This window comes from Nelumbo lutea, chromosome 3, assembly GCF_056320005.1.
Source record: "Nelumbo lutea isolate HS-2025 chromosome 3, American lotus-T2T, whole genome shotgun sequence".
Classification (NCBI taxonomy): domain Eukaryota; kingdom Viridiplantae; phylum Streptophyta; class Magnoliopsida; order Proteales; family Nelumbonaceae; genus Nelumbo; species Nelumbo lutea.
Genome location: NC_142686.1, coordinates 25,532,758 through 25,552,598, shown reverse-complemented (window position 1 = coordinate 25,552,598; position 19,841 = coordinate 25,532,758). Strand labels below are relative to the sequence as shown.

Here is a 19,841-nt window from a genome sequence, read left to right as displayed (position 1 = left end):
TGTTACCATTAATATATAGATTTACATCAATGGAGCCTTGGAGCATGACTGGGCAAATTGGAACTGAGAGCCAAGCCTGGTTCCATGGAGAGCTCCCTCCAGAGTCTAACTCGTAGATGTGACTCACCTCCAACCAGCCCTTTGAGTTGTCTCTTTCAGAGGATTTATACATCTTTCCCAGCTAAGCTTCAAGTTGCTGATGTGAATGGGAAGACCATCAAGAGCCTTATGTTAGCTTTTTGTTGTTAATACACATCTAGCTGTTAATATTGCAAATTCTATTATTCATTAAGAAAACACCATTACTCTGTTAGAAGTGTTCTTTTGCATTGTGACAGGTAGGACTTAAGGACCCAAGACCCATGGCTGTCTACTGGTGATAGGCGAGTCCGCATTCTGTGCACCCATGGGTGCACAGGATGTGTGAACCCGCCAATAAAAATGCAACACGTTGGGTTCTTGAATCTCTAGTAACATTAACGGGTGTTCAACTGTTAGCTGAAGAAAGCCGGTTGAATCACCCACAAAAGGACAAAATAATGTTAAAAGGATTTCTGGGATTTCATTGGAACTGCCTCCCATTTCCTCCTCTCTCCTTCTTCCAAACCTGATTCTCTTCTCAACCTGATGGAAGAACCATTACGCCTCACTGTATAGCAGACTGCTGCCACTCACGAACAGTGATGGCAGCAGGGTTCACTTAAGCATCGGCAGATTTGTTGCACAGTCCATTGGTACATGTATCTCTTTCAATTGCAGCTGACATCTGGTTCCAAAACACGGCAGGACCGCAAAAGCATCAAGCCGTGGCGCTGAGAGTTGGAGCAGATCAGTGTGTCATAAACCGTTGCCGCATCGACACAAACTAGGACACTCTCTATGCGCATTCCCTCCGCCAATTCTACAGAGACCGTTACATCACCGGTGCTGTTGATTTCGTCTTTGGTAATGCAGCCGTGGTGTTCCCAAACTGCAAAAAACTTCCAAGTGATTGCTCGAAAAGCCATGACTGTACAAAAGAACATGGTGACCGCACAAGGCTGGATCGACCCCAATCAAAGTATAGGAACATCTATCATGTGCAGTCTAACATCGGAAACCACATAGATCCGATGACTGGTCGGAATTGAGTGGCGATTTTGCGTTAAAGACGTATTATGGAGAGTTTAATCTATTGCGAGAAATTCCATTCTAACAAAAAACAGGGTTTTTTTTTTTTTTTTTTGTAACAGGGATTAGGGCTCGGGGGATTAGCTTTGTTCCGACCAAGGTTCAAAAAATCGTTACGTTTGTATCGGGCCCTTCCCAATATGCCCCTGCAGGGGTTGTATCGGGTCAGGGCCTGGTTTAGAGGGTAACTGGGGCTTAAACCGGCCCCTCTGAACCAAAATTGAAAAAAGTGGAAGTTAAAAAGAAGGGCCGATACTGGCCGATACGCCTTCTGAACCTTGGTTCTGATGACTGATGACCACCATTGTGAGGAGTAATGGTTCTCGAAAAAAGAATGACCACCATTGTGAGGAGTAATGGTTCTCGAAAAAAGAAAAAAGAAGAAAATGAGAAGAAGAGAAAGAAGAAAGAAGAAGAAGAAGAAAGAAGAAGATGGGAAGAAGAGGAAGAAGAAGAAAGAAGAATCATTGGATAGACTTGAGAGAACTTTTCTATATTTACCATTGGAATTCTTGCTGCCGCTAGTGGACCACGTTTATAAACGCCGGTGTATGTGAGTGGTCGATGGGATGATTTTCTGGGTTAGGGCTGGGACTGGGACAAGTGAAGGAAATGGGAGGGAGTGAGGGAGTTCGAATGAAATCCTTTAAATATTTTTTTGTCCTCTTATGGGTGGTTCAACTGGATTTTTTCAGGTAACAGCTGAACACCCGTTAATGTTTTTAAAAATTCGAAAACCCGACGTATTGCATTTTTATTGGTGGATTCACGCCTCTAATGCACAGAACACGGTTTCATATTCATGAAGTTCAACTTGAAACAGTGTGATCAGCGGATACTGTGTGGTACTGTGGTATGAAAGCTACAAACTACCGTAAGACTTTTCATATGGCAAAAAAAGATCAGAAAACATCTTCTGAATGATGCCGATTTCCGACAAGTAATACAATAAAATGCGGTAGTACCTCGGCCACGCTCTTTACTTGTCGCACCAAAGTTTGTATCCAGTTGCACCTTATCGATAGTACAACTTTAGACAGCAAGGGTCTATCTACGTAACATCGTTGACATGGCCAATCGAAATCCTAGCTGGGTATGAGCTGTTAATGGGTTAATGGGTTGGGTCTTCCCTGTCAGAATCAAACTGATGGAACCGATGATGATGGTTCCGGTTCTGTGGTTTGATCAAACTGGTGGAACCGATGATGTTGGTTCCGGTTCTGTGGTTTGTGTCTTCATTAATAATTGGGTTGGGTCTGGTTTTTGCTATTTTGAACCCATTAATTTAAGATGCAAACAAATTATATGGTTAATACTTAATAGTCTATAGAGGTAAATTTTTGTTATATTTTATACCTAAGAAGATAAATTTTATATACAGTGTTTATAAGATAATTTTGAGTGTAAAAGTTTGTTTTATCAACCTATAAAAAGTTTAATATTTTACAGTCACGTGGTTATATTATCAAAAGGAAGTTTTAAGGGTTGGTTTGGTTCATAGTTGAAATTAGAAATAGAACCCTTAGGAATTAGAATTAGAATTGGCTGAAATAGATTCTCATTTCTAGAAGAGGGGGGATTAAAATCGGCCATTCCGATACGGATTCTAAACCCCTATTCCTGTGAACCAAATGAACCCTTAAATCGTTATTATAATAAATAATCATGAAAGTGTAATCCGGTTTAATCGGGTCAGATTAGATACTGTCTCCGTCTGATAAAATCGATTAATAATCAGATCGGCACTGGTCCATCCTGTCCGGAACCAGACCCGCCCATCGATAGATTTAGGGTATTATCTTATCGATGAATAGTTCCGTTCCCAAATTCAAACTGATCCGAAGTTAGTACTCCTTTACGTTTATATGGTCCCATCTTCAGCATTTTCGGAAAGATCTACCATAGCTGTGCAAAGGGACCCACCATTTGGCATCGCTTTATGTAATTATGTTTATCTATTTACTATTAGAGGAAGGCCAATTCAGTAAGACAAAAGCACACCAAGGTCATGTATTTGACTGAAGGCTTTTATGTCATCTACAAGTACTAAGATGCGTGACAAGGATGATTATGCATATTTTAGGTGAGCACAGACTTAATAATAATTCAATATCAGTGTCTTTTGAATTGCCCAGTTGCCTAAACTCTGCTTATTCTATGTTGGTATGCGAATCAGTAGCCTGCCAAAAGTAGAGGTGTACATGTGTCGAATTGGAATTAAACCAGGTAATATCTGGATTTGAATTCGATTGGAAAATTTGATATTTAGATTTAATTTGATTTAAATTTAATTAATTAATTATTTTAGATAATTAATAAATATATAAAATATATATTTTATTTATATAAAGTGTATAAATAAATAGATTATTTATATAATTTAATGTTATATATAAAAATTAAATAATTGGTCGAATTTGGATATTTATCAAATTGACTTAGGCCATATTCGAATTCGATTTGATTACTTAAACAATATGATCAATAAAATATCCGAATTCAACCGATTATGATATTTGAATAATCCGAATTCAATTTGATTATATTGAATGTTGAATTCAAAATTGGATTTTTGAATACCATTGACACTCCTAACTAAAAGAATGATTGTGCATATTTTAGATGAGTGGAGTGGTGGAATAGTCCAATTGCTTAAGTCACTTTCTTGAGTTGAAATAGTAAGAAATGATTTAGATTTTGATTAGTACCATTGTTGTTTTTATTTGAAATCATGGTTTTTAAAACTGAACTAGTGACCGAACCGGTCAGGGGTCTAGTTACCGGTTCGAATGGTTGGCCCATTCTAACAAAAAAAATAAAAATTAAAAAAAATTGAAAAATGGTCAAAACTGTTCGAATGGTTAACTAGCCGGTTTAGTGGTTTGCTGACTAAAATCAACGGTTTTGGAAAAACAGAACCAATCGGATCCAATTTTTTTAGTCCGACCATTTGTTCCGATCCGATTTGAAAACCATGTTTGAAATGGTTTTATTAATCAATATATATTGGTGAAAAATATACACGAAGACTTCAACAAGAAAAATACATGTGTGGGATTCATCATTGAGGTTTATAGTTGAAATGAGCATAAACATCAATTTATATTAAATGACCTAAAAAGTTTTAGGTAGAAACAGCAATGGCATCAAATACAACCTTCCACTCCTATAATTCATTAAAGATTAATGGATATGCACTAAAGGGAATGGAATGACAAAACAAGATTCATGCATCCAACCCTTATAGTTTGGATAATGCTTAGATGATGATGAGATTAGTTGTATTAGAGTGAAAGCCTGAGATACGGCCTTGTGAGTTGCCCCTAGTCGATCGGTTGGGTTGAAAGTTGAGTCAATTTGGGCCCAGGAGCCATCTAAAAGTTCACCATTTAGGCTACATTTGACATTCCTTATTTTAAGGACTTATCTCCTTTTTGCTGTTACAAATTCGGCATTCATAGGGGCATTTTAACTGCAAAAAGGAGATAAATCCTTAAAATAAAGAATGCCAAATGCTGCCTTAATGGTTTGCCACTTTCTCTAATGCTAAACCAAATCATAACAGATATGCTCCATATCTACTGAGATTTGATTAATAAAGCATGCATAGATAGTTAGGGTACACAAGATCCAATTAGAATCAAAATGGGCTTCTTGGATCTTTGTGAGAATGTGCATTTTCTTTGCAGTGAAGAGAAGTATGCTCCCCCTGCATGGGCGCCCCACAGAGGACGTTCCACATACACCCTACACACCCCACAGCACATCCCAACTGTGTATTAGGAATATCTTCCCTCATGACAAATACGGGAGATGTTCCCAATGCATGGTTAGATGTGCATATGGGGCATTGTGTGAGGCGCCAATCTGAACTCCTCCCCTGCTTTCTCAATAAAGCAACTCAATGGAGTTCAGATCTCCTCCCAACAGAAAACCTTTCAACACACTCCAACATCGATCATGTTAGAACTTAGAAGAGGGTAATTTTTGTTAGGAGGAGATCCCAACTTTCAGTGGAGGGTAGAATTATGAACTTACGATCAACTTACGAATCAAGCCAACCCTTGGTCCTTAGAGAGAGGTTGCTACTTGATACTCTCTAGCATTGTACTTTTTCCTTTTCTTTTAGGCTGTGTTTGGTTTGAAGGAAAACTTATACGATTCTTGTATAGATTTCTCTATCTTTCCCTTTCTATTCCTACCTTTTCCTGCAAACCAAACACAACGTTTTTTTGAAAATTTCATATTAGAGGAAGATTAAGAGATGGAAACAGAGCAAGGTGAATGTGAGGTCGACCTCGAGGATTGTCTTATCTAGTCTATTTTTCATATGACCCCTATCTAAATGAATGAAGGCGCTAGCCAAGAGCTAAAAGATACAAAAAAAAAATAATAATAAGATAAAAGTCATATTACTGGGCTGATTGTTCAAACTTGTGTTCACATGAGTGAGAAGTTGAGAACTATCAAAACTAGTGTTTACAAAGCAGCATTTTTTTTTTTCTAAAAAAAAAAAAGTCTAGGAATTAAAAAAGCAAAAGAAATTTTATCTGTTGTTTTTTTTTTTATATATATAATAATTTGTTAGTTTAATATAACTAGAAGTAAATTATGCTTGCAGGTTTTAGCAGCCCTTCGATGTGTTTTCATTGCCCCTCAGGCTTTGTTTCCATTTGCACTGGTGTAAATGGATAGGAGTGCAAATAGACTGGGGGGACACTTGACTCCGCCCCTGAATATAAACAAACAGCATGCTGAATTGAACAACTTATTGTTTTATGTTTTAGTGGATAAAATTTTCCAAACAACTAATAAAATATTCTATGATATGATAATATTCCCAACTTCAGCTCCAGAATTCCACAACCTCCTTCAAAACTCATTCACTTCATCATATAGACTGCAACAGAACCTCATCATAAGGCTGCAATTTTTTAGTGTATATAGGGCAAAAAAACACACACACACAATATCTTACACGCAGGGGAGGAGCCAGGGGGACCCAGGGAAGCCCTGCCCCCCTATGGTCCTAAAATCTCCATTGTAATACAGTTTATGGCCCCATTTATATTTATTACCCAACTTTTTTATCAATTTTAAATTTGGTCCCCATCATAAAAAAAAAATTCCTAACTCCCCTGCTAACACGTGGGAGTTCGTTTCAGTGGTGACACTGGCAGACAAAAGCTTTACCTATTTATCTCATAGCCTTTACTGTGACAAGTCTAGCCCGAGATGAACTGATACAGTAAACATGTGGCTAATCTGAAGGATTCCCTATGAGATAAAACCTTGTACATGATCAGTAAGCTATATATTGTATCTAGCAGTTTCTGGGTCTTTCTTCTCTTGTTTGCTTCTAAGAAGTCTCTGGACATTTTTTTTTTCTAGTTAATGAAGATTCTGGAACTTTGGATGTAATAATACATGATGCTTTGGGTGGGGATTTGGTTTTTATATCCAAGACAACTATGGAGTATGAACATATGTTGTTGTCAAAGAATGAATTATTGCTTTATCTGCACTTATCCATTGTTTAATATAATTTCTTTGATCTCCATTCCCCAATTAACTGATCCCACCTTGCTATGAGATTCTGTAACCTAATAAAGAACCTGATCTTAACTACCATATATTTTATGTGCATGCACATGTCCCCATGACGATCACAATGTTCTCTAACTACTATTATATACTTATCTGCTGTCCATATATGTCAATCATGGAGATGCATGTATGTATGAGGTGATCATGCTTCAAATATTTATATATCATACATGTTCACTCTCATATGCACGGTTCATGTTCTTATTCTTTTGAACATGCAAAAAGATGTAAATTAATGACCATTTGGGACTTAAAATTGACAAATGGAAGTTGGTACGTATGGTATGCATGGCTCACTAGAGATTTGACTGGAGAAGGAATTGATGAGACGTTTATAATTCAATCAAACACCTGGTATCATTCTTTACACCTAACGGTGGCAATTGGACAGGTTGGGTTGAGTTTCAGTCCAGTTTATTTAATTTGTTAATCTGTTTATAATTCAGTTATATAAAATCCAAAATTCATTAATCTTATGTTTATATAGTTAAAAGATAAATAAATTGGTCTTAGTGGTTATAGAAGCTATTGTTTACACAAGTGCTGAAGGTTAAATCATATTATATGTATATTATTTTTATAAGGAGAAGAAAAAAGCAATTAATCATTTTAAGTCATTTGATTATGTTTGGATTTCGAATTTGACTGAACTACTTACATTTAAACCAGTCAGACCAATTTGAACTATCTTAACTAGATTTATCTTTGAGTTAATTACATTAAGAGCGGCCAAACTATTTGGATTCGGATTGATTCAGTCAGGCCAAACTGGACCAGTTCAGCATATGATCGATTGACTCAAACCAGTCCATATTGGGTTGCAAAGGTTCAGGACTATGCCAGCCGGTCTGAACTAGGTCAAGGTAGGCAGTCCAGACCGGTCCAGTTTTGGGTCATATTGGACCAGTTTATATTGGGTTGCACAAGGTTATGGACAGAGGCATTTGGTCCGAATTGGGTCAAGGTAACTAGCTCAGTTTGGTCCGGGTTTGGGTTTGGATCAGACCAGCCTTGATCTAGGTCGGACCAGGCCGGTCTATATGGGTCAGCATAGGGTTTGGGTCTAAACCGATCGGTCCGAATTGGGCCAATGTAATAAGCCCATGATAACTCATATCTGGGTCAGGTATTCAGACCAGACTGACCCGGCCTGGATTGGATCGACCAACACAAATGGATCAAACTGAGGTGATTGGGTCTCTTCGTATTTGAATTAAGTTGAATTTGGATGGACTATATTGATTCAAGTAAAAAATAATTTTAGTTAATAATTAATAAAAAATTAATATATTAATTATAAATTATTTCACTTAAATGAAAAAAAATAAAGAAAAATGGATAAAGAATTCACACTTGTACCTTGAATGACTAACCTAATAATTATTCATAACCCAACCTGATCCAACCCATTTAAATTGACCCATAAACGATCAGCCCATTTCCAACCAGCCAATTAAATAGGTGTGTTGGATGGATTCAACGGGTCGGGTGAGAAGTTGTCACCCCTATTTACACCTCCAAGATGAACAAGTTCTGAGATAGTTTGTCTCAGCCATTTTATAGGGAGCTGTTTGGGTCAAGGTCCACATAGATAGTGGTGGCGATGCGTGAAAATGACTGATTGAAATTTGAAGTTTCCGGGTCCAGGAAGAAGAGCTGCCGAGATGATAAAAGAAAAAGGCAGCATAAAAGGCCTCCTCAAGGAGAAGGGATTAATTTAAGTTGGGACCCAACTCCTAATCCAAGAATCGCGTGGTCGGTGGATACGCGGATCTTTGACCCGAGCCCAAGTCCGCAATCCTCTTATTCCAATATTCCCCATCCCAGAGCAAAGTCTATTTAATATACTCAGGCTGTGGTTATATCACAATCTCAAATGGGTCTTTGTATTTTACCACCTCAATCTTCGTTCCGAGTGTCAGTCTCTATCCTTACGACCTTTTCCACGTGGCAAAAATGCTCAGTTCCCTCGTGTTCATTTGGAAATTGTTGAAGGTATAATAAAACAGAAAAGTAGGTTCATTACTATTTTATTCATTTATTGAATTATTATTTGCCTCTTCGGTCGTTTTCACCGCCACTCCCTTCTGCAACGTAAACACCATAGTAAAATAAACATATCAGTCAATCTAATTCTTATCTCGTCAGAAACTTCTAATTAGGATTTGTTGTTGATTGTGACATGGATTACCGAGGATGATGACGTGCAAAATAAAAATATCTCTTCTACGTTTTACTATTATTTAATTTAAATGCATGTTATGGATGTCTTTTGAACGGGTCACCTGAACGTTCTCATTTAGCCAATAATCCGCACCATCCATCTCATGTGGGAACCCTTATAGGTTGGCTACGTGTTCACAACATCATCCACCGACCACCGTCCTATTTCCTGGGTGGTTTAATGGTTTTCACTACTTAATAAGTAGTTTCTCGTTCTTAGTTTGCATGACTCAACTCAACCCACTTCGTTTTGGATTCTTCTGCTAAACAAGAATGCCAACTAAAGTTTCAGTGTTGATCAAAGATCAAACAAGAGGGCATTATTTCGCCACCCAGATGTCTCTAAGGCTGAAAATTGCTCCATAAGGATAAGTGCAGTTCTTTTCCTGCATGGGCTGTCTAGAATCTAGCTAACTAGATTAATGGGTTCCAACTAATTGCTACAGTTGAAATTGGTGGCGTGTTTAGTAGATGAGCAATGCAAAGCTTAGATGGAGCCTCAATCGCTTTCCGCGTTTCAAGCTTTAAGCAATAAACAGACCCAGCCAGCATGGAATAGACTATGTGTTTGACTTGAATTAAGCCCTGAACATGTATGTGGCCAAGAGTTGGTCAAGAGTCTACGTAAATCATCTCTCAATTATTGCCATTTATTTTGATCATTGAGGGTCCGTTTCCTTCTCTAAAATAGGTGTTTGGAAATGGTCCATTCTCATTTCTGATTTCTAATTGTTTATTTAGTGGGAATGGGGTTCTGATTTTCATTCACAGTGAATGAGATTTTCATTTTAGGCTCAGTTTGGAAAGATTATAAATACAAATATGTAGAATGTAAAATCTTACACTTTGTACTATTTTGTATATATTTGTATTTTCACTCCTTCTAAACTGAGTTTGTAAAGTATAAAACCTTATATTTTGTATTATTTTGTATGTATTTGCACAGTACGTAACTATATTTGTATTCCTTCCAAACCAAGCCTTAGAGTCTTTCAAGAATTAAAGAATTTTTGATAAAAAAACTCCAAACCTTAATATTAATAAAATAATAAAATAGTAAAAAATATAATTAAAATAAAGTATTAATAAATTAATAATAAAAACAAAGATACTAACTACTAAATAATAATAACAATAATAATATAATATAATATACTTAAAGCGATAATAAACTAATAACATATTAATTATTAAAAGATGACAAGTAGTAGATCATAATCTATCAATCAAAATCAATTTTAATAAGTTGGGCTACTTAATTATTTATTAATTCGAAGCAATTTTTACTTTTTGGATTTTGGTCCTAAATTCACTCCTACTCTCATAGGGGTGTAAGTACTTCAGCATTTTGTCTTTGGACATGAAACCCTTCCCCTTCTCTCTCTCATTTGAGAAGAGAAAACCATATAATAACAAAGGCTATTTGAGAAATGAACTAATTGGTATGCCTCTAATGATTTTACATTTTAAGGCTGCATTTTGGTGAGGGCGCAAATGCTGAATCAAATTAAATTTGCATTTTGCTCTAGTTTTTCAGGCATCTAGTAAGAATATGTTTTATTACTGAAAATGAAAGTAAATTTTCTTTTCTAATTTGTATTCAAAATGAAAGCAAACTCTTACACTCAATGTTGGACAATGTGAAAAAAAAAAATGTAGATTTCAGTCTTAAAATTTGTGTTTTTATCTATCACAATTATGTTTAATAAGAAGACAAAAATCGTCAATGCACAACCAAATCAAGTTTGCATTTTTCATGATTGATGAATATATTTGCATTTGAATTATAATCAAAATAATACAATTAATTTCCCAATTGTAGTCTCCAACACTTGTCTATAATATTTATTATAAATAAAATATTAAAATGAATAGTTTTATAACATTAGAAATATCTTCTCCATTCTCATGGTGAGTACTATACTGCTGAGTAGGGAAAATGTTAAAAAAAACTTCAAAATTTTCCTAGAAAATTTTCAAAACTTTGATATACTAAATGAAAGCATGATTGGAGTCAAAATAGTATTATTTTATATTTTAATTAATTCAAGAAATATTCACCAATATATTAAAAATAACAGTGATCAGCATTTTCAAATCATCAACAAACCGAGCAGTCAAACCAGTTACCTAGTGAGCCAGTCAGCAAACAGGGTGTTTAGGTACTAGGCTCTTGGATGATTTCGATTAGAGCTGCAGCCTGAGTTAGAGTTGAGGTTGAAAAATACGAACAGTTAGGGATTTGAACAACCTGACCCAATTCAAACTCGGCATTTGTTCATATTCGTGTAGAAATATTATACAACTATGTATTTATGCATATATCTACTCATCCATACTTATATGTGTATGTATCAATGATTTTATATCTGAAAGCAAATATCTTCTTAATGTAACATGAATATACTATTTCTATTCTACCAATTACCAAAAAAAGAATATAGTATTTCTAAAACTAGCGTCATTTAATTTTAGGGTAAATTTTTTAAATTACCTTTATGATTTAGCTAATTGAATAAATATACCCTTATTGTTTGAAAATTGACTGAGGCTATTTCTACTATTTCTCACAATTCATTAACTCTATTTTTACTGTTAACCTCCGTCAAAACTCATGCAAAATGCCTAAACTTCCTTGTGGCTTAAAAAATACAGAGCTCTAAGACAACCTTGTAACTCCTGACGCTGGGTGGAATTACAAGGCAGTGCTACTACCGTCACCTAGAGGAAGAAGAGAGATGAGTTCAGAGGTGAATGTTGTCGCCGTCACCCATAGGAAGAAGAGAGAGATAGAGAAAGAAAGGTTAGACTTCAGAGGGGTTTCCACCGCCGTTGCCCAAAGGAAGGAGAGAGAGAGAGAGAGAGAGAGAGAGAGAGAGAGAGAGAGATTGGACTTCAGAGGGGTTACTATCGCCGTCGCCTAAAGGAAGAAGAGAAGGAGAAAGATCGGACTTCAAAGGGGGGTTATCGCCGTTGTCGCCCAAAGGAAGAAGAGAGGGAGATAAAGAGAAATCAGACTTCAGAGGGGTTGTCGATGCCGTTGTTCAGAGGAAGAAGAGAGAGAAAGAAAGATCAAACTTCAGAGGGGTTTCCGCTGCTGTTGCCTAGAGGAAGAAGAGAGAGAAAGAAAGATCAAACTTTAGAGGGATTGCCACCACCACCACCTCACTCGTTCTCTACTTCTTCAATAAAGCACCCCCACTATTGAGGAAGAAAGAAGGTGAAGTGCTCTTTGTGTGCTTGAACCCTCTCGACAACACATTGCAAGTGAAGTTCAAAGAATGATTTCAGAGATGGTTCATAAAAATAAGGATGCATTAGCTTGGAGGAATATACCATATCTTGGAATTTTCTTTCACCCTCCTTGTATTCATCCTTCAGTTTTAGATGAGCTTCCCAAATGTTGTCAGGTGTAACACATTGGTGATTCATCTTTCTCATCCCATGTGCAAAGTGATTGCAAGCATGTGGCATCTCAATACACAGGACAAAGCCAATGTTTAATGTTTGAGACTGTGACTTTGTTCTATGCATATGATGCGGGTACAATACAGTTTTCTCCGGTGATTTAGTGTTGACGGAGACTGTAAGAGGAAGATAGAGGGAAGAGAGAGAGGTCGGAGGAGGAAGGGTTTGCCGATTGAGAGAAAGGGGACAAGGGTAAAATTAGGTTTTAAAAAATTTTAAATGTCACATGATGTGACATGTACGGATTTTAACAAAATATTAATAGATGCTAATGATAATGGTAGAATTAGTCTATTGTTAATGTTGGTCAATTTTCAAACAGTAAAGATACATAAGAGTAGAATTAGTCTATTGTTAATCGATTAGCTGAAACATAAGAGTAGTTTTTAAAACTTACCCTCAAATGGCTAATCTACCCAATTTCCCTAACATTTTCTTTTGAATACGGGAGATGTTCTAGTACAACTTTGGTTAGGTGTGGTAGGATTCTTCTGCTTAGAAGATCCAAACGATGTTATTGTCATTGAAATAAAATCACATATTCACAATAGACACACAACACCGTATACCAAATATCCACTTGGTTTTCAATGCAATTTCTTAATGTTTACATGGATACTAAGGGTGTATTTACAGATATTTCAATCCTGCAACGCAACGGGATGGGTTTAGCACGGGTTCACCTCATCCAAACCCGAACCTAACCCAATAGGTCGGGCCATTGCGGATTTATCACTTAACCCGACCCATTGAATTTGACATCTAGTAACAACCCCCAAGTACCCAACTCTTTGCTCCGCACCATTACACTCAGTCTTTCTCTCCTATAAGTATCAACCACACATAATTAGACCTAGCAAAAAGTTGACGCAATTCATGAATCTGATCCAATTCAATCCGAAAAAATAGGGTTAAGGTCTCATATTTAGCTACTTGAATGTGAGAATGACCTAATCCGACCCAATCCGGAAAAAAACTGGATTGGGTTGGGTTGGCTCATGGATCAACCCGTTGATCCGATTGTTAAGTTTAATTGGGATTATTTATACAGTGTTAGAAGTTTTCATTCTTTATTATTTTTTTTTATTTAGTCTTTACTCTTTATTGTTTACTCTTTAAATTGTTAAGTGTTCGAATTTTTCTATTTTATATTTGGAATTTTAAGATTAATTCATTTAGTTTTGACATTTTAATGTAGTTTTTCTTTATTTTTTAAATTTCAGTTATTTTTTGGAATAACTCGAATTAATCCATAGTTCAACCCTAACACGAACATTTAGAATTAGAATCTAGCATGTAATAACCCAATTCGAAATTCAACCCGATTAGAAGTCTTGACCCAACCCGAACCCGACCCAGCAACCCAATTGCCAGGTCTACACACAACACAACTTCTGGAAGGAGAAGGATGAAAAAGTCGATAACCCCAAAAATCATCTTATCAAATATCAATCGCGAATACAAAAGTGGCAAGACAAAAACGTGGCCTTCTGTCTCTCCTGCCTCTCCCCACGACCCACGTAACGTAAGCTTCGACAGCGACGCACCCTGGTGACTCGAACCTCTGTCCTCCTCTCCACCGATTCGCCCATCTCCCTCTCTCACTCCTCTCCCACTTTAAAACAACCCACTTTCCTCCATCCCTCTCTGCTCAGACCCTCATCTCATCACCTTCCCTCTCTCTCGCTCTCTAGATTGTGCTCTTTTCAATCAAAAGTGGAGTTCAGGGGAGAGATGGGTTTATATGGGCAGCTCAGCGACCTGTCGTCGGATTCGATCCCGATACTTATGGTGGCAATCGTCGCCAACTGCGTAAACTACCTTCGTTCCTTGCTTTTTGGGCTCCTCAAATCGATGGGTTTCTCTCGATTCTTGCATGTGGATGAGGTCGGGGATGGCCTATTGGGTGCCGTCGGCTCAGGTTTGGCCGGGCTTATCGTCTTGGCCGACCAACTTGACGTGAGCCGTGTCTCTTCCTATTGCAGTGCCGACGATGGCGACGGGATTGGGTCCGGCTGTGTTGTGTGTTTGTGTAGGTTAACTGATGGCGATCAGGTGCGCAGGTTAGAGTGCCGCCATGTTTTCCATAAGGACTGCTTGGATGGCTGGTTTGATCACCTCAACTGGAATTGCCCGCTTTGTCGGTCGCCGTTGGTGTCGGAAGAGCGAGTCGCCGCCACCGAGAGGCGCGTCGCTGCAGACCTCGTCACGTGGTTTTCTCTGAGTTGATGTTCTTCCCGTATGATGGGTTGAGCATCATGACGATGATGATGATGATGGTCATCACGGTAACCATTTTCTTTTTTTTTTTACTGTTTTACTTAGGTTTCTTTTTGTAAATATTCCGTGTTTTTTTTTAAGAGCACTTAGTTACCTCTGTAACCTCTGTTTTTGAGGTTCCTTTTCATGTAAAATAAAATGAAGAGATTAAAAAAAAAAAAAAAAAAAAACTTTAGCTGCATGTTCCATTGCAACCATTTTTATATTTTTTGTTTAACAAATATCATATTTTATTTATTAATTTGCTTAATAAGGTGTATGTGATGTACATGCATGCATGTGCATGGGACAAAATTGATGTGTGCTTGTCCGTTAAGGTCTATTTCGTCTTAAAGAAACAAACACCACCGGTGTTGGTTTTGTAACCTTTGTTTTGTTTGGAGACCGCACTCAGTCCTCACGAAATTTATTCTCACACTGTTCTCACGACACTTCCAGCCAGCCCTGCATTTGAAAATTGAAACATCTCTTCAGTTATAGTTAGTTATAATTTTTTCATTTATGGGTAGATGTTCCCATTGCACGGCATAAAAAAAAAGGCTGTGAACACGGTATAAGGCTAAGCACTACACTATCAATCCCAATTCTTTTGTTTTCCTTTCTGGATTTTTTACACATCGTTCTGACGGTTTAGATATGTCGGAGAACTTGCGGGAGTTCTGGCTAAGTCTAACGAACGGCCCCGTCAAGTTAGTTTCAGGTGGCTATGACACCATCGTCACGTCTGTATCCGAGACTAACCTCAATTTATCATTTCTGAAGGCCTTCCGGAGACATCCGATAAATTCTAAACAAATTTATAACATGTACTTCGGATAGTGGCGATTAGCCCCGTACTTCCATTTACAACAATAACTCCCTAACTTTCATATTCCAACATTTGGGTTTTTTTTTTTTCTTATTTCAATTTCAAAAAAATCTCACTTAATAAATTTTTATTTGATTGTTATGTATTTGTGAAACCGTTCTAAATTTAAATCCCTAAATTATATTTTTGTGAGAGCATTTTTTCTTTTTTTTTTCTCCTTATATATATATATATCTTTATTTAACCCTTCATTTATATTTTTTCTCTTCTTTCTCATCATACATTTTAGGAGATGAGAAAGAGCGCATTTTATCATGTTCATTTTGCTGTTTTGAAATATCTGAAAATTTTCCGTAATCAATTTAGTTAATGGAGGGGCAAAGAAGGTTTTACATTTTAAAATTGGCATTGCTAAACAAACCTGTATCAGGTCTATAAGGGACTCCATTATCATTTACTGGGCTTATTCTCCAAACAAGAGATCCGTTATCTTCATAGTTTGTGCCATCAGGCCCATCACGGAATATCTTTCCGTGAAAAGATAACATACAAATATGAGATATGTTTTTAATGTACGGCTGAATGCCCTTGTGAGTTTGGTGTGCAAATCTCAGTTGTTCATTGAGAGCATCTTCCCGTGAAAGATAGATATGGAAAATGTTTTTTATGCACGGCTGAAATCACTGATTGTGTGAAGAGAGATTTAAAAGAGCAAATTCGGATTCGTGTTGTAGACCAATTGATGGATAAAGGTGCAAATGGATCTGATCATAAAAGAGCAAATTTGAAATTTGATTCGTGGTGTTGTAGACCAATTGAAGGATAGGGTACAAATGGATCGAATCTGATCATTGTTTGTTGGATTTAGATATCTCTGTTTTGGATTTTTAAATGAATTTAATTAATATATATATATATATATATTTATAAATATATTAGTTATATTGACTTTTGTGATTATTTTATATTATTTATTTTTTATAAAAAAGTATATATATTATTGATAAAAATAGTTAAAAACTATTTATCAAATTTGAATTCAAATTTATAATTTGTACTTATGAGATATGATTTGGATATGTATGAGTTAGGCTTCAGTCAGGGCAATGCCCCTTCAATTATGTTTCATGGAAATATATTCCTAATAAAAAGTTGTAAAAATAGGTTTGTCATGTCGATAGATATATTGTGTTTTCATATGAGATTCAAATATCTTGTCCGTTTGTATCTTTGTTGAAGGATAAAGATTTAAAGTAGATTCGGTTGCACATGGATCGATGTCATTAAAAATGGGAATCGATAGGGATTTATCATTTATCCAATTGATTATTGGGGAAACGAGATGTGATCCTCACATAGGGGCGTCTCACACGCACGTTCATCGTGCATTGCCAATATTTCCTATAAATAATAACTTATAAGCAGAGAAGATGTTCCCTGAAATCGGTGGGACTGGTGACATGAGATTTGTATGATTCCGGATCTCCTAGTCACAACTCTACCTACGCCTGGAAATATGTTCTCGTGCAGCATAACATGTAAGAGGATGAAATGTTTTCAATTCGTATATGTATATGAGTTTTAACTTGAAACGTGTTGCATTTTCAAGAATCAAATTACTAGTTGTCACCATTTAATGGGTTGGATGTGAAGTGCTACAGGGGATAATGTCAGTAGATACATATATGATCTTATTTGTCGGATTAATATTTATTAATATATTGGACAATTAAAACCTTTCCAAATGGGATAATTTCAGTAGATACGTGTTTGATCTATTTTCAAATTCAGATCGGAGCTTAGGAAAAAACGCAGAATTAGTGGGATCCATACCTAATACCAGTTATGACCATAGTTTTTAAAATCGAACTGGAAACAGAACCGGTATCTGGTTAAGCGGTTTAATTGTTTAGGTTAAATGGTTTAATTCATGATGGCATAAATAAATTAAAAATTAAAAAATATTTATAAATAATAAAAATAGCATAAAATTAAATTAAAAAAAAACAGAAAATACAACTATCTAAATAAAAAAATAATAGTATAAAATACATAAAAATATAAAAATAAAATACAGATAAATTCTAAATAATACAGAAAAAGTACAAAAAATAAAAAATAAAGAAAAAAAAAAACAGAAGATTGCAAAATTATAGAAAAAAACTCTGGAAAGTGTGGATGCATGAATCATTGTAAACAAAGTCATCTCGAGATGCTGATAAAAATAGGAATGAGTTCACCTCTTGGGAGCAGGGAAGTCGAGAGGTTGGGATTTGTAAGGCAAGGAGCTCTTCCATGCTGAGATCATCTACGCTGAAATTGAATCAAGAACTAACCCAATCATCATCATCATCGAAGCCTTTTACTCACTAGAGAAATCAGAATATCAAAAGAAAAAGACAAAAATTTATAACAGAACACCACCAAAAACAGTATACCATTTCTCCCTGCATTTGGAGTTCATCTTTAGACTAGAATGTTAAATCCTAAAATGCAAAAAACCTTGACCTAAAACCAAAATTCATAGGGATAGATTCCCTTGGCACCAAAGTAAAAGGGGAAAAATAGGAGCATTCACTCTAGAATGTTAAATGGTGGTGTGACAATGGGCTTGTCGTCGATGGGCTCGGGCTTGGTCGCATGCAAGTTGCCACTGCAAGTGCTGCTCCAATTTGCATAATTGCCAATGCCCAATGGTGGTGTTACTGCTAATGCAAACTCCCCACCCACTGTTGCAAACTTGTCAGACAGCCACTGCAAGTGTTGGCTGCCACAACTCTTACTACTGCCTGCAAGCGCTGGCCGCCACAACTCTTACTACTGTAAATTTGTTTTTTTACCTTTTCAACAGTTTTTAAGAATTTCCGATTTTTAGTATAACTAGACCTGGGGGCTGATCGGTTACTGTTTTTTCTGGTCCGACCGCCCAGTCTGGTCCATTTTTGAAAACCATGGTTATGACTTTTGAGCAATCTTAAATCATCAGATTAGCTTGGATTTGCCTTGAAAGGTCATGCTAAATATGAATATTTGCCTTGTACTAAATATTGATATGGAGCATGCTAGCACGGTAATATTAGATACGATCAAGTCTATACCATTAAAAGACTTGGGGCCGTTTGGCAAGTCTGTTTGGTTTTGGAAAAAATTTTTGATAGTTTTGACAATTAAAAGACGCATTGAACTTTTGCATTAAGATCTGAACAACTTAAAGCTTGTTAGGTTGCACAAAAATAAATAGAAAAGACAAAAGTTTTATGAATTTTTCGAAAATCACCCGTTTTAGGCTTTTCGCATATTTTTGGTGGTTGGATTTTGACAGCCAAATCTACTACAAACCAAATAGGAAAAGACCGGATCCGCCAAAGTTGTAAATAACCAAGAGACCACGCGGAAAAGCATGCCAAATGGGCCAACTGATTTGGTTGGGTTGGATTTGCTTTACAGCTTTAAAACGATTTGGGTCGCGTTTCACAAATCTTTTCTTCTAGAGGACGTGGCTTTTAGAAGCTCAAAATTGGTAACTTGAACTGAAGCTCTCTCCCAAGCCTGACTAGTGAAAAACTCTCTTTGCTGGGGCTTTTACGTTCTACCAGCTTCTGAAACCCTGATTTTCCTTTGGAGAGCAAGAGATTCTCTGTGAGAACCCTGAAAGCAGTAATGCCTGATTTACAAATACAACTCTGGAAGATCTTTATCGAGGGAAGAAGATAAGCTATCTTATTTCCATAGCTCCCATCCTTGCCGAATTCAAGTTTCCGCTATCTATACCACTGTAGCCCGCAATTCATTAAAAAAAGGGAAGTTGTCTAAAATTCATCATGAGTTTTCAACCTTTCCAATTCATCACAATTTTTCAAAATGTCTAAAACTCATCATATCATTAAGTTTTTATTTTCTAAAACTCACATTCTGTTAGTGCATCTTAATGCTTCTTAACAGAGGTGTCCATGTCAGCATAAATAACAATTTTCATGACCAAATTACCCTTGAATGGTGAGTTTTGAGGAAAAATGGTCATTTTCAGTTTTCAATTTTCTTGTTTTTTTTTGCATTTGTAGTGTTATATTATAATTTCTGATGTTTTTTTTATAATTTTTGTTTTTTACATTTTTTATTTTTTACAATCTATAAAATTTTCTGTATTTTTTGTTATATATTTATAATTTCTGTATTTTTTCTATATATTTTTTTGATTTTTTTACAATTTTGATTTTTTGATTTTGTTTTCAATTTATATAATTTCTATAATTTAAAAATAATTTTTTATTTTATTTTCAATCTC

At 36.1% G+C, this 19,841-nt stretch overlaps 1 protein-coding gene and 1 long non-coding RNA gene across 2 annotated transcripts; one reads left to right on the top strand and one right to left on the bottom strand.

Moving 5' to 3' along the window:
• Positions 1–231: 231 nt before the first annotated feature.
• Positions 232–1,844, bottom strand: LOC148863738 (uncharacterized). Its single transcript, XR_016110411.1, has 2 exons — positions 1,672–1,844; positions 232–970 (listed from the first exon to the last, which is right to left on the bottom strand). It is a non-coding gene; the product is annotated as an uncharacterized LOC148863738 (long non-coding RNA).
• A 12,195-nt stretch (positions 1,845–14,039) lies between these two features.
• LOC148863737 (E3 ubiquitin-protein ligase RHA2A-like) lies at positions 14,040–14,929 on the top strand. Its single transcript, XM_088976153.1, has one exon. The coding sequence runs from the start codon at positions 14,203–14,205 to the stop codon at positions 14,695–14,697; it is 495 nt and encodes a 164-aa protein (XP_088832279.1). The 5' UTR covers positions 14,040–14,202; the 3' UTR covers positions 14,698–14,929.
• The last annotated feature ends 4,912 nt before the right edge of the window (positions 14,930–19,841 follow it).

Coding starts and splice junctions, on each gene's coding strand:
- LOC148863737 (XM_088976153.1), top strand. CDS start 14,203: ATGGGTTTATATGGGCAGCTCAGCGACCTGTCGTCGGATTCGATCCCG.